This window comes from Diachasmimorpha longicaudata, chromosome 5 (assembly GCF_034640455.1).
Source record: "Diachasmimorpha longicaudata isolate KC_UGA_2023 chromosome 5, iyDiaLong2, whole genome shotgun sequence".
NCBI classification, from domain to species: Eukaryota; Metazoa; Arthropoda; class Insecta; order Hymenoptera; family Braconidae; genus Diachasmimorpha; species Diachasmimorpha longicaudata.
In genome coordinates, this window is record NC_087229.1 from 8,228,154 (window position 1) to 8,241,030 (window position 12,877).

The 12,877-nt window shown below is 41.2% G+C and overlaps 3 protein-coding genes across 9 annotated transcripts; 2 read left to right on the plus strand and 1 right to left on the minus strand.

The window, feature by feature from the left end:
* The first annotated feature begins 18 nt into the window (after positions 1 to 18).
* LOC135162489 (tyrosine-protein phosphatase non-receptor type 23) lies at positions 19 to 7,864 on the plus strand. Of its 5 annotated transcripts, none has more exons than XM_064121036.1 (5): positions 19 to 148; positions 795 to 1,033; positions 1,221 to 1,423; positions 1,813 to 6,914; positions 7,101 to 7,864. In XM_064121036.1, exons 2-5 carry the CDS (start codon positions 950 to 952, stop codon positions 7,364 to 7,366), a joined length of 5,655 nt encoding a protein of 1,884 aa, XP_063977106.1. In that variant the 5' UTR covers positions 19 to 148; positions 795 to 949; the 3' UTR covers positions 7,367 to 7,864. The 5 variants fall into 5 exon arrangements, with proteins under 5 accessions (XP_063977106.1, XP_063977108.1, XP_063977109.1 ...); XM_064121038.1 differs by lacking the exon at positions 19 to 148 and having other exon boundaries at positions 571 to 1,033; positions 7,101 to 7,154; positions 7,212 to 7,864; XM_064121039.1 differs by lacking the exon at positions 19 to 148 and having other exon boundaries at positions 572 to 1,033; positions 1,813 to 4,090; positions 4,184 to 6,914.
* Positions 7,865 to 8,052: 188 nt separating this feature from the next.
* On the minus strand, positions 8,053 to 10,668 carry Bai (baiser). 2 transcript variants are annotated; one of them, XM_064121132.1, is made up of 6 exons: positions 10,486 to 10,668; positions 9,891 to 10,020; positions 9,692 to 9,762; positions 8,751 to 8,877; positions 8,500 to 8,612; positions 8,053 to 8,411 (listed from the first exon to the last, which is right to left on the minus strand). In XM_064121132.1, exons 1-5 carry the CDS (start codon positions 10,666 to 10,668, stop codon positions 8,545 to 8,547), a joined length of 579 nt encoding a protein of 192 aa, XP_063977202.1. In that variant the 3' UTR covers positions 8,053 to 8,411; positions 8,500 to 8,544. The 2 variants fall into 2 exon arrangements, with proteins under 2 accessions (XP_063977202.1, XP_063977201.1); XM_064121131.1 differs by lacking the exon at positions 8,500 to 8,612.
* Positions 10,669 to 10,844: 176 nt separating this feature from the next.
* LOC135162529 (spindle and kinetochore-associated protein 1-like) lies at positions 10,845 to 12,770 on the plus strand. 2 transcript variants are annotated; one of them, XM_064121125.1, is made up of 6 exons: positions 10,845 to 10,984; positions 11,070 to 11,196; positions 11,345 to 11,459; positions 11,542 to 11,663; positions 11,873 to 12,353; positions 12,518 to 12,770. In XM_064121125.1, the coding sequence occupies exons 3-6, from the start codon at positions 11,372 to 11,374 to the stop codon at positions 12,676 to 12,678; spliced, it is 852 nt and encodes a 283-aa protein (XP_063977195.1). In that variant the 5' UTR covers positions 10,845 to 10,984; positions 11,070 to 11,196; positions 11,345 to 11,371; the 3' UTR covers positions 12,679 to 12,770. The 2 variants fall into 2 exon arrangements, with proteins under 2 accessions (XP_063977195.1, XP_063977194.1); XM_064121124.1 differs by lacking the exon at positions 11,070 to 11,196 and having other exon boundaries at positions 10,892 to 11,030.
* Positions 12,771 to 12,877: the final 107 nt, after the last annotated feature.

The window sequence follows — 12,877 nt, forward strand, 5'->3', positions numbered from 1 at the left end:
TCAAAGTGAGAAGCAAAATATCGCTGGGTAGAGTTCAGATTTTCACTGAAAGTGAGGTTAATATTATTAAAGTGATCAACTAACAGCTGATCACGATCATCAGGAAACCTACCCTCAACTGGTCCAGCGACAAGTTCAATGTTCGCCGGTACGTAAAGCCAGAAATTGATTCGACAATTCCATTGGTTCATTAGTGAGAGTAGTTTGTTGTGCAATAATTGATTTGCCCAATTATTAGGTAGAAGAAAATGGGGGATACAGAGGTCACTACTTACAGATACCTTGTAGGTAAGAGGGTTCCGTCTGTGGCACACAAAGAACGCTACTTACCTTCAAGGTCGACCCTAGAAAAAATGATAGACAGGAGCAAACTCATGTGCATATTCACATTTGATTAGCCGACTTAATGTTTGATTTCTATAAATAAACGTATCAGGTGGAGTGCTAATTATTTTACGGTAATTTATGTGCATTTAATATTGTTTGCTTATGAGCATTTAAAAATCTATAATTTTGTTCGATTTTCAAAATATATATTTTCGCTTCTGAATGTTGGTAGAAGTGATTAAATTCCTCGGAATAATCAGGATTGATTCGCTGATGACTTCAGAATATTGTAAGGCAGCGGAATGATGAATTTCGGAAGTTCCACCGTCATTTATACGTTTCAAGCAAATCTAAAAAAAATCGTTCTATAATTGAAGTAATTTATTATCGAATATGTCTCCTGAAACTCCCCATAAAGTCCTAACCTCATCGTGATTCCAGTGTTTATAAGTTTCGCGTCATTTCAGTGGCGAAATGTCAGTGATGCAATTGCAATAACAATTGTCACTCTGCCCTGTTTCCATGTAATTCTAGAGAATAAAAAGGATTAAGTGAGGAGTTATTTCGTGGGAAGGATCCAGTTGTTTTTTTCAGGTAAAAGTGAAATAAAATACAAAGAATAATGGAGGCTGTACCGAGGCTGCCCATGCTATCGTTCCAACTCAAAGTTAGTCCTGAGGCCACGTCTTATGCAAAATTGAAACAGGTAATTGGGAATTTGCATGTTTTATCGATTGAAGAAGTTTAATTTAATTTGTGAGAGAAAACCATTGGAGAGGTTATTCGCGTTGTGGAAGGGCACAATCTCTTTGACACTTTGTATTCGACATTTTTTTATGATGTGGCATAAACAACTTCAAGACAGAAACGCTCATTATGTCTTCTCCTTCCAGTATATTCGAGACTTCTACAATGAAGATCCGGAGTCCTACTCCAACGAAATCCACCAGCTAGAGCATCTCCGGGGAATGGCATCCCGCCCACCAATAGCTGTCACTGGTTGCTCAGTCTTGAAGAAGTACTACTGCCAATTGCACTTTGTGCAGTCGAGGTTCCCGATGCGGCCAGATGAGCCAGCAGCAGTTTCATTTTCTTGGTAATTAACATATAACATATCATCACGTTGAATTCCTCACTGACAGAAAAATGCTCTTTTTTCAAGAGATTTTCATTCAAACAAATAATCATCCTTGGGTGCTAGTTTTTAAAGGAACGACATTTTGGACTGCATATCAGTCAGCTTTCCCTGGGATACATTTAACTTCGAGGAAATTCAACTTCTGTAAAGATGCGATTCCTATAATTTTTCGTAATAATGAGAATATTTTATTTCTTTCTCGCTAAGAGTCTGCTGTGTAGACGCGAACATTGATTTTTATCCAAATCACATCTCCCCAACATCTGGCAACATCTGAGGTTGCTGGTGTTACCTTCTAACATGTTCTCCATCAAACCCCCCACGAAATTATATGTCATCTCTTGCAGGAAAGACCCCTACACGACCATGGTGTTTACCCTCTCTAACATTCGCTTCGAGTTAATGTCAATCCTCTACAACATCGGTGCAATACACAGTCAACTGGGTAGTAAAACCGAACGAACGTCAGCGGACGGTATGAAACTGGCATGCTCCCACTTTCAATGCGCAGCCTGGGCGTTCGAGCACGTGCTGAGCGGTTATCCCCCGATTCCCGGCATTGACATCTGTCCAGACCTAATAAAGTTCATGGAGCAGTTGTCGCTCGCCCAGGCACAGGAATGCATTCTCGAGAAGAGCATGCTCGACAATCGAAAGCCAACGATAGTGGCTAAAGTTGCTAAGCAAATTGTGGATTACTACGGCCTAGCCTTGCGCACCCTGGAGCCCAACAACAATGACGAGAGCCCAATAGGCGATATAGTTGGTTCAAAAATTTACAAATCATGGAAGAACTACGTGAAATTCAAACGATCATATCATATGTCAGTGACGTACCTATACCAGGGTCTGGCCGCTGAGGAGCAGCAGAAAATGGGGGAACGTGTGGCATTCTACAATGCAGCCCTGGTATCCTTGAACACTGCTCGAGGTCTGCATACGTCGGCGAAGGGAACAGGAGGAATTACAGGGATTCCCACTGAGAAAGATGCCATTGAGGAGGCGCTAGTGTTCACGAACGACGTGATCGAGGGCAAACGAAAGGCAGCTAAGAACGAGAACGAATTCATCTACCACGAGGAAGTTCCTGAGAAGGATATGCTACCAACAGTGAATGGAGCATCGTTGGTGAAGGGAATCTCCTTCAATGTCAACGACCCTGAGATATCCGGCCCAGACATATTCGCTCGATTGGTCCCCATGCAAGTCCACGAGGCTAGCTCTCTCTACTCCGAGGAAAAAGCGAAGATCCTGCGATCTGTGGGGGGAAAGATCGAGGAGAAAGACCAAATCTTGGAGACTTATTTGTCGAGTCTGAAACTCCAACATTTAACTCTCTGGGATCCCGACATTCCAACGAGCTCTGAAGAGCTTCTGACACTTCCCGAAGAACTGGTGGAGCGGTGTGCAGCTCTTAACGCTAGGCCAAATGCGATCAAAGATTTGGAAGACATGATGAGTAAGCTGTCGATCACGTATGGAGACGTGGAGACCATGTTGAAAGACATTGACAAGCTGCTAAAAGAGGAGGAACTAAAGGAGAGGCAGTACCAGGAGGCGATAGGCAAGCGGCCTCCCTCGATCGTGGCGACAGATCTCACTCGAGAGGCCAAAAAGTACGAGGAGGCGCACGCAAAGGCCTCGGAAAGTAACCAAGCCCTTCACCGAGCGATGACCCTTCACTTGAATAATCTGCAGCTGTTGTCGCAACCGTTGAGCGATCTCTCCTTGAAGATACCTTCAATAAAGCAGAAAGATGGCACTGTACTGTCGACGAGCGAAGCTGACAAACATAATGTCAGAGAGCTGAAGAGAATTCTAGGAAAGGTCGAGGAGATGCAGAGACAGAGAAGTGATCTGCACTCGAAGCTGAGGGATTCCATAGCTCAGGATAATTTGACGAGACTCTTGGTGACGGCAACAGCAGAATCAGTTCCCCTGGGCGCTTTATTCTCTGAGCAACTGGAGAAGCATCAGTCCCTAGTTGATCTCATAAACCAGAATCTGACGGCTCAGGATAACATCTTGACAGCGTTGACCGACGCATACGCCAGAACCGCGGAGACGAGAAAGTCTGTTGATGAGGTACTGAAGCGTCGAGAGATGATGATGTCCTCCCTCATCGCCTCCTACGATGCCTACGAGGACCTGATGTCCAAATCGTCGAAGGGTCTTGAATTCTACCGAAAGCTGGAGGTCAACGTCACGAAGCTTCTCCAGAGAGTGAAGAGCACTTGCCGAGTCCAGGAGGAAGAACGAGAGCAGATAATCGCAAAGAATGAGAAGCCTCACATCTACCAAGCAGACGAGAACGTGACGTCTGTTAACGTTGGGGAGAAAAAGCCGTCAGGATCAGGGATGAAGCTGCGGGATCATCTCATCAATCGTATGAAGACGAACCCAATAAGTCCGAATAATTATTATCAGTACACTGAAGGTAAACAACAGATTCCTGTTGTCTCCGTACAGCCCAATACTCATACCCTGTCCTCAGGCACCTCTGTGCCTAATTTAGGTGCGGATTCTGCAAAGTATCAGGAGCAAGGGTTTAACCAAGGCTACTATTATCCCAATCAGGGCTATTATCAAGTGAATCCTCAAGCTGCAGCTCAAGTTAATCCTCAGGTGAATGCATATCCTCCGTATTCGATGGGCTTTGACTCAAGTCAAGGATTGCCAAGATCGATAACAACTAATTCTGATAATATGTATCGTCAGGCTGGAACAACACCCACTGAAACAGCTAGTGAGAGTACTTTGTACGCTGGTTATCCCAATTTCAAATCCAATGGGGATTACCAGGTACCTCAGGTGCAGAATTATCCACCTGCAACACATCACCAACCTGTGAACAGTCATAATTACTCCTATCCTGATTATACCAGTGGTAAGACTAGTCAAGATTATCAGAGTTATTATCAGGTACAGCCAGGTGCAGGAGCATCCGCAGTCGATTCAAAACCAGTGACAACAGTCAATCAATCGCCTGGGCATGCCACTTTACCCAACAGACCCGAGGTTGCTGTTACTCCTCAGGTGCAAGTGCAACCGATACCAGTGACGCCCCAGGCTCATGTTCAACCGACTCCTGTTATTCCTCAGGCCCAGGTGCACCCAACAGTGCCTGACAACAGAGAGGGATATAGCTATCCACAAGTTAATTCACCGAGTAATTACCAGGGCTACTCAAGTGTGCCTGTCTCCGGCGCCTCGGGTCATTATGGTAATTCAGGTATAGGGGGAGGGGCCTCGGGGGATCAGCAACAAATGCAAATGGGATACTACAAGCAAATGATGCCTGTAACGAGTCAAATGCCTCAAGTAACTCAACAAGATTCGAATTACTCGAATTATGGTCAGGTTTACAATCAAGTAGGCACGACAAATGTACCTGCCAGCTACTCGAAGCCCTCTGACACGATAATTCAGAGTCACACGAAGTCAACTGGTGCCTATATACCAAATCAAAATTATCAGAATTACTCCATTCAGGGACATCGCAGCTCGGTTCAGCCATACCTGAATTACTCACAGGGGTACAATGCTGGGGGCAATTGGCAGGGACAAACTGACTCCTATCAGGGACATCCGGGATACTCATTCGATCCAACGTCAGGAATGTATCAGTACAGTTCAGGTTATTCACAAATGCAGCAACAGCAAATGCAGGTCACTGATGGCTCCCTGAATCGATCAAATAATTCACGTTATACGAGTGCCAATAATGCAGCTGTTACTAATTTAACTTCATCCCCCTATTCCACAGGGGCGAGCTATCAACAAAATGGAGGGGATAAGGATTATTATCAAGTACAGGGTGTTCAGGTTGACAATCAGGTTGGTCAGAATTATGGGGGTGGAATGTCACAAAGTGGAGGGCTGAATAATCAAGTGCAGCAGGTTCTTCCTAATCAAGTGACGAATCAGGCACATCCACCTGTACCTAATCATGTTGCCAATCAGATTACGAATCCAGGTCAACAGGCTGTACCCAATCAGGTACATCCCGTGCCAAATCAGATGACTAGCCTAGCTCAACAGGTGCATCCAGGTGCAGTGCCTAATCAAATATCAGACGTAACGTCGAATGTTCCACAGAGCCAACAACATATATATAATCAGGCACAGCATTCGTATTTACCTGATCAGACATCTCAAAATGCAGTGCCTAATCAGGCGCATCACAGCATCACGATAAATAATCAAGTACCACCTGGCGCTCCACCTGATCAGACATCTCAGGTATTTGTACAGCCAAGAGTGACTGACGGAACAAAAAGACCCCATGTTGACCCACCCCAAACAACAAAGAAATCAAATCTCGATCTTCTGGCTGATCTCGATATAACCATCAATCATGCACCCCTCGTGCCGGAAATTCAGACATCAGAAATACCGAAGCCAGTGAAAGATGACAAGATAAATGACCTGAATGAGGATGAAGTCAGTACTACCCGGGAAGAGCGTCCTTTTCAGTTGGACGATAAACATGAGAATCTCCAGATCGTCTGGGACACGTGGTACAACGACGTTCAGCCGAAAAGGGATCCTCTTGGTGATCCCGCTGTTCTCCAAAAATTTATAACTGATATAGAGAAATACGAGAAATTTGTTGACAGCTTGACTGTCAAGACTCTGAGTGGATCGACAAATTTGGAAATCAAGTGGAGGGAGATTCGTGAGTTCGAGGAGAGAGAGTCGAAGAGGCAGACCTACACTGCGGCATTGGCACATGTGGGGGAAAACAGGTCGCCTGATTGGGTTCCTTATGACTCGACCAGGGTGAAGCTGGGGGAAGGCAATTCGGATTATATAAATGCTTCGCATGTCAAGGATTTGACTCAGTGGACACCCATATTCATTGTTACTCAAGCGCCGATCTCCACTGCTACTAGTGAGGCGTTCTGGGGAATGATCTGGGAGCAGGGGAGCGAGGTAGTTGCATGCGTCTGCAGCGATGAACAGATTAGTAATCAGGACGTGTACTGGCCCAGTGAAGGTGGATCTCTGTCGATTGGGGCATTTAATCTTCAATTGAAGACACTGACGAATCATTCCAGTTATGTTAGACGAGTCATCGCCGTTTTTAATTCCAAGGAGAGGACGGAGAAACTCGTTGTGCATATGCAGTACTCATCTTGGCCTGTCGGGGGCTTCCCCAGCAGTCCTGGAAGCTTCCTTTCATTTGCCACTGATATTATGTCGGAACAGGCGTTGAGGCACTGCCCCAGACCTATTATCGTTCACTGCATGAATGGGGGACCGCTCAGTGGACTCTTTGTACTTGCTGCTGCTACTGTCTGTCATGTACGCGCTGGTCATGGAATCATTGATGTGCCTCTTGTTTTATCCACACTTGCCAAGTACCGAAAGTGCCTCATTGATAGGGATTCACTACTCTTTGGGTATCGAATGGTACTTTATTATGCACAGGACAGCCTCATGAAGCGTAAGTTATTTTTATCCTATTGAGAGGCTTACCTTTGAAAGGATAGTTAATGGCAGTCGTCAAGAATTTGGATCAATTATAGGATTTCCATTTTTTAGAAAATTTTGTTCAGTTGCATTGATGCATGGTAATCGATGAAACATTCACTACACCTAAATTTTGTTCTCTTCTTTACGCTGCTTCCAGGAGGAATTTTATCATCGACGAGATCGACATTCGATGGATTTGACAGTTTAAAGGGTAAAGGAAAAAACGTTAAGCACTGTCATCCCTCTGATGATTTTCTTCATAATTTAGGAGTCGGTGGTATATCAAGACAACAGAATGACGATACAACAAGCCAGATGCAAAGTAAACCGAAAACAACATCTGATACAGAGGATAAGACTGATAGAGTTAAACCAGTAGATCCCCTGAGTCAACTTGATCCACTGTGGTCAATCCGTAAATAATTTCGTGAGCAAGTTTACACACGTTCCAAATGATTTTGCTGTTGTACTGAATCAAATTATTGTACTATTGACACTGAATCCTTTTTTTGTGGAGATTCATTCAGTAACGAAGACATGAAAATGATTCAAATCGACTTTGGCCAGCGAAAATTTCAATGAATATCTCCACATCTAGAGCAGATACCGAAATTTAGTCGAAACCTCTTTTGTAGTTCGTGATTCGCTCTACAAAAAAGGAAAGTATAAAAATTTCCCTATCGTGATTGGTTTCGGAGATATGGTTCAAACTTCGGCTGAAACTCAGTCGTTTTCGATCATTTTATTAATTCGTTACTGCATTGGTTTTTATTGCTTCACGGTGATGCTGTGATGGATTTTAAAGAACTCGATGGGAGGTGAATAATTGTACAGGTGATTAATATTTGGTCAGGAGGACATGTTGAGATAAAACCATATGCGTATTAATTATTAAACTTATTTTACTCTTCATACATTAAAGTTGTCTTTTTATTATTTTCAACCCACCAATCTGATGATGATCATCGTTCAGTAAAATAACGAACATTGAAAGATTGAACAAATTTTTTATTAACACTATTTTTCACAGTTCAAGCGATTCAACTGCATTATTATGACCTCTCATTCTCATGAATTAAATACAATGATTGTAGTTACAATTCAAAAAATCCATTGTATGACATATTGTTTTTTATTTCACATTTAAAAAAAGAGATGACATGAAAAATTTCAAGTGGAATTAAAATAACACCTTCGTACGAACAAACTCGACACCTTCATGGTTCCCATTCTGGCAAAAATATTTTTTTGAATTATTATACACTTTGTGATCGTTATCAATGTTCTTTTGTTTACCACAGGCACACACAAACCCACATGTACACTTGGAAGAGCTGTACTCTCGTTCACTCGATCAGTTTTTTAGCTCTGAAGAAACGTCTCAGGTAGAACACTTGCCATGTGGCTAGACCCAGCAAACAACACATTGAGAATATGCTGAAGTAGAGGACACGCGCATTTGTGGTTTCTAAAAAAATTTATGTTGTTTTAGTTAGGGGGGAATTCTCGAGGCTTATGTAAATAGTAATGTGGTAAAACGAGAAAAGTTAACTTGCTCCGTGGTTAAATTTTTCAGTAATAATTTCTAATCTAAGAGAGATTTACATCTTCTCTAGATTCCGAGGTATCTTTGGTTTCCTTGAAATGAACGTGTTACTCTTTTTACTGTCTTCTTGTTGAGAAAATCAATCGGAAAAAATGAAGATTAGGAGAATTAAAAATCAAATGCAAGGGAAGATGATTTGTAAAATATTAATGAGGCATTTCTAATTTTTTTTATACACTTTGAATTCGGTTGAGCGCTCACCGTTCGTATCCCTCATTTGTTCCTCATTCTGGCGCATTCTTGCGAAATCTTGGACGATTGCTTGGGACAAATCTTCCAAGCGTTTCAACTCAACTTCGATGGGCTTCAGTTTTGCGGCCTCTCCAATCTATCGAAAATTGTTAATTCGAACACTATTATTCTGATGTATTAATAACGAAAACATTTCTAGCAACTTCTAGAGTTCATTACTCGTTTAATCAACCAAAGGATGGGTGAACCTGGTTAAGAAACAATTAGCGTTTAAATATTCAAAGCAATCAACGTGAGAGGATTAAGTGGTTTTAAAAACATGTCAAGAGACATTTTCAATTCCCAGTCATTCAAAAATCTCATACTAATTGAATTCAATTTATTATTTAGTATTTATCTACGCAGTTGTTTATAAAACAGCAAATCATGCGAAACTTATGAGTCAAGATGTAAAAAAAAATAAGATTCGTCTTGAAAATATTATTCGTGGAGAATGAAATTTCCAACAAAACTGAGAAGTGATCTCTTGATGAAAATTGATGATGAAAATTGGCTCTGATGAAAAAAGTAATTAGTGAGATGAGGTGTTTATCATGAAATTTCTCTATCAGTTCATCCTCATCAACCTTGCAAGTTGTCTCTAGACATCGCAAACCACCAATAATAGAGATCATCAACGAGTCTTTCAAAACAACATGAGCTGTCACATAAAACCGTTGAACAACAATGTGTGGGATAAAACTCAACGTGAAACAATCAAAATTAATTGATAATTAAGATTTACCATCTGTCTCGCCCAAACAAGTTCACATAAAATATGAAATAAAAAAATATTCGTTAAATTGGATGTTCAGTGATCATTGCAGACTAGACTAAAGTATAGAATTCATGAGTAAAAAAAATAAATAAAATGACGAGGTGAGAAATAGTTGTGGGTGAGAGGTACTTACAGCCTCGTAGCTCTTGGCTTCCACTCCGTGCTTCAACTTCAGGGAAATTTCCTGCTTCATTCCTCGTTGTTCTGTTATTGAACAAAGTTAATAAGATATTCTCGATGAGAATATTGGAGGCTTCCAGGATACAAAGGGACATAATTGAAATCCATGAAGAATAATTTCAAGATGATGGTTCAATTTAGGTTAAACTTACGCTGTGGGACGTGCGAGATGAAGCAGATTGCGAAGGTATCGGGAGTATCAGTGATGAAGGAGAATTTCCAGGTTCTTCCATGGGGAATTTCATCCTTCTGGGACAGAATACTCCCCTTGGAATCTTTGATCTGTGAAAATTAATATAAAAATTGCATTAGATGATATTCGAACGTGCTATGGTATTTTCTTCAGGGGTGATTCCATCCTGATTTTTATTGAAAATGGTCGAGTTCAACACAATTACAGCAGAATTTTATATTGTATTGTTCAAAGCTCGAGGCATATTAATTCAATCGTTGTTATTTCCGTTATTATCAATTGCATACTGAGGGAAAATCTCGGAAAGTACAGTAAAAGAGTCTTTGTGGAATGAATTAGACGAAATAATTTCTTCCTCTAACAATTTGCCAATAGAAAATCACAAGAATTTTTGGAGAAAAGCTTCACATTTTTCAATTCATATATTCCACATCTGTCGTTAAGAAAAAAAACAAAAAAAACATTGAATTGGTTTGGGAGTTTCTCGTCCCCATAAATTCTCCACCGTCTAACCTACATCCCAAACCTGCAAACGTCATCAATGCAGAACTCACCGCGTAGTCGACCCTCTGTCCAGGTACATCGGACACCTGGTACTCTCCAGTGAGAAGAGTCTGTGCCTGCAACTGCTCACTCAGGCATTTACGTCCATTTGGCTCCAAGTGGAACATGATACCCTGGACATCGACGATCATCATCACCAGGCATGTCACTATACCGCACGTCAACGAGTTCATTTTGCTCCCGTTATTCACAAATAGTCCAGGAGATTGAACGATCTCCAACGAGAACAACTATCTTCTAATTAATTCTATTATTCTTCTTTTTTTAATTTATAAATAATTGTATTAGCTCCTGGGTGATAAGGACACGTATGTGAGAGAATATGTACACATCCCCCAGGTGGATCAGACCGATATGGAAAAAGTCGGCTGAGTTGGCAGACTGCGGACAGACTAGACATTATTAACGCGAATGGGGTATGTAACGACAGATCCATCTTCTGGAGGACCGAGGAATCGGAAAATTGGTTGAATAATTTGAATTCAAACGGTAATCATATGAAGACAACAGTTTTACTCCAAAACTAATTAAGAAGGTGAGTAATGTATTTTGTTTCTTTTTTCTCAATTTCCAGAGTCTAAAATGTCTAAGAGACATTTCTCATTGCTTTTTCAATCGCTGGAGGGAATTCTTTGAGGGTTTGAGGACAATCTGCACTCTGAGGGGTGACATAACCTCAAGAATTACCGGTTAATTGAGAGGTCATCATAAATTTATTAGTTTATGTCTATTGGTAGTGGAATTTAAATTTTTCAGGCGAAACTTGTTGTTTGTTGCAAAATTCACTTATTTGGAGATAATTTCTTTTGGAAGACATTGTGTTTTTTAATTATTGCTGTGTGTTTCCAGAATTAGGATTCATTGAGATCTAGCATCATGACGTCGATACAAAGTCTAGAGGATGTCATTAACAAGCAGGTGCAGAGGATCACTCAGCTGCAAATGGCTACTGCATTCCTGCAAAGTACGGAAGATTACTATCTCCCCAATAAACCTCGCAATTCAAACTTTCTACGTTCTGGAGTATTAATTATTTATTATTTCAGATAAAGAGGAACTAAAAGATGTCTTACTCGATGCAAAGCAGGACATCGAGTTAATCAAGAAGGGCCTTTTCGGTCAGGTGCAAATTTTGGAGAAGATGAGGAATCAGAACGAATTGTGTAAGGTAAACATTCAAAACTCCAGATAAATGGTTACTTTTTTAGAGGCGAATAGCGCCTACAGAATGTTCCCATGGAATCCACTACAAATTAATAGGAAGCTCCACAGAAATGAAAGAGAATTATTTAACGAATTTGTTTTGTTTTTTAATAATTTTTTCATGCATGGCATCAATCATTTTAAAGCTGTTAATTTCGTCATCTCACCTACCAGACGTTGAGCTCCAACTTGTTGAGTCTCGACAAGAAAATCGTCCGGATGAGTAACAACGTTCCTGAGAGTTTATTGGAGCTGTTGGCCAAGGCCCAGACCCAGGGGAGTAAGGCGCCAATAACTACAGTCTCAGAGGCCTCGAAGAAGGACCATAACACCCTGGAAACGAAGGCTCACCTCGTGGTCAACGATATGAACACGGAGGAGGTGAAAGACTGCAGGAAAGCCCTCTTCAGAGAGGCTGACGATTTGTACAGCATTGATGCCCTCACTGAGGACGAGTTCTCGAAAATTCCTAAGTACATGATTGGCAGACAGACTCTGGTAAACGTGAATGCCTTTGTGGGGACTATCAACCAGATCATGAAGGCCAAGTACAGTCTCCTCAGTCTGGGTAAAACTGGTGCGAGAAAAAAGGGAGAATTGGATCTGTATTTGCAGTTTAAGAAGGAGGAGAGTGATGTAAAAGGAACTTCAAGTGGTGAGTAATTAAAATATAATTATAAATATTTTCAGTGATCAGGACCAACGTATTTGGAGAAAGTCATCCCTGATCACGCCGTAAATACGTTAAATAGCTCATTAATTTCAAAGCAGTTCTCGAAATGTTTACCGGAATATGAATTGATGGTGCTTTTCTTTCAGAGAAAATTTATTTCTTCTCTGCTGATGATTATCTGAGAGAAACCAAGCTGAAATTAGATAAAACGAAATTGAATCTCATGACAGTCTTGAGACACTGCAAGAGAATCCATGAGCTTCGATCCGGGAAGACGGTCAGATACCAAGTGATTACGAGTCTCTAAACGATGTTTTCATTTTTATACTTTTATATTTACTGTTCAACTGTACATTGATTAATAAATAGCTGCGTAACAATCGTTGGCATATCAACTTATTCCTCTAGCGAATACCCAGAGTTCTCATTTATATTGTGATTAAATCCTGGGCAGGAAGAAATGCAATTGAATGTCTTATTGGTGTCGAAAAATTTGCCAAGGTATG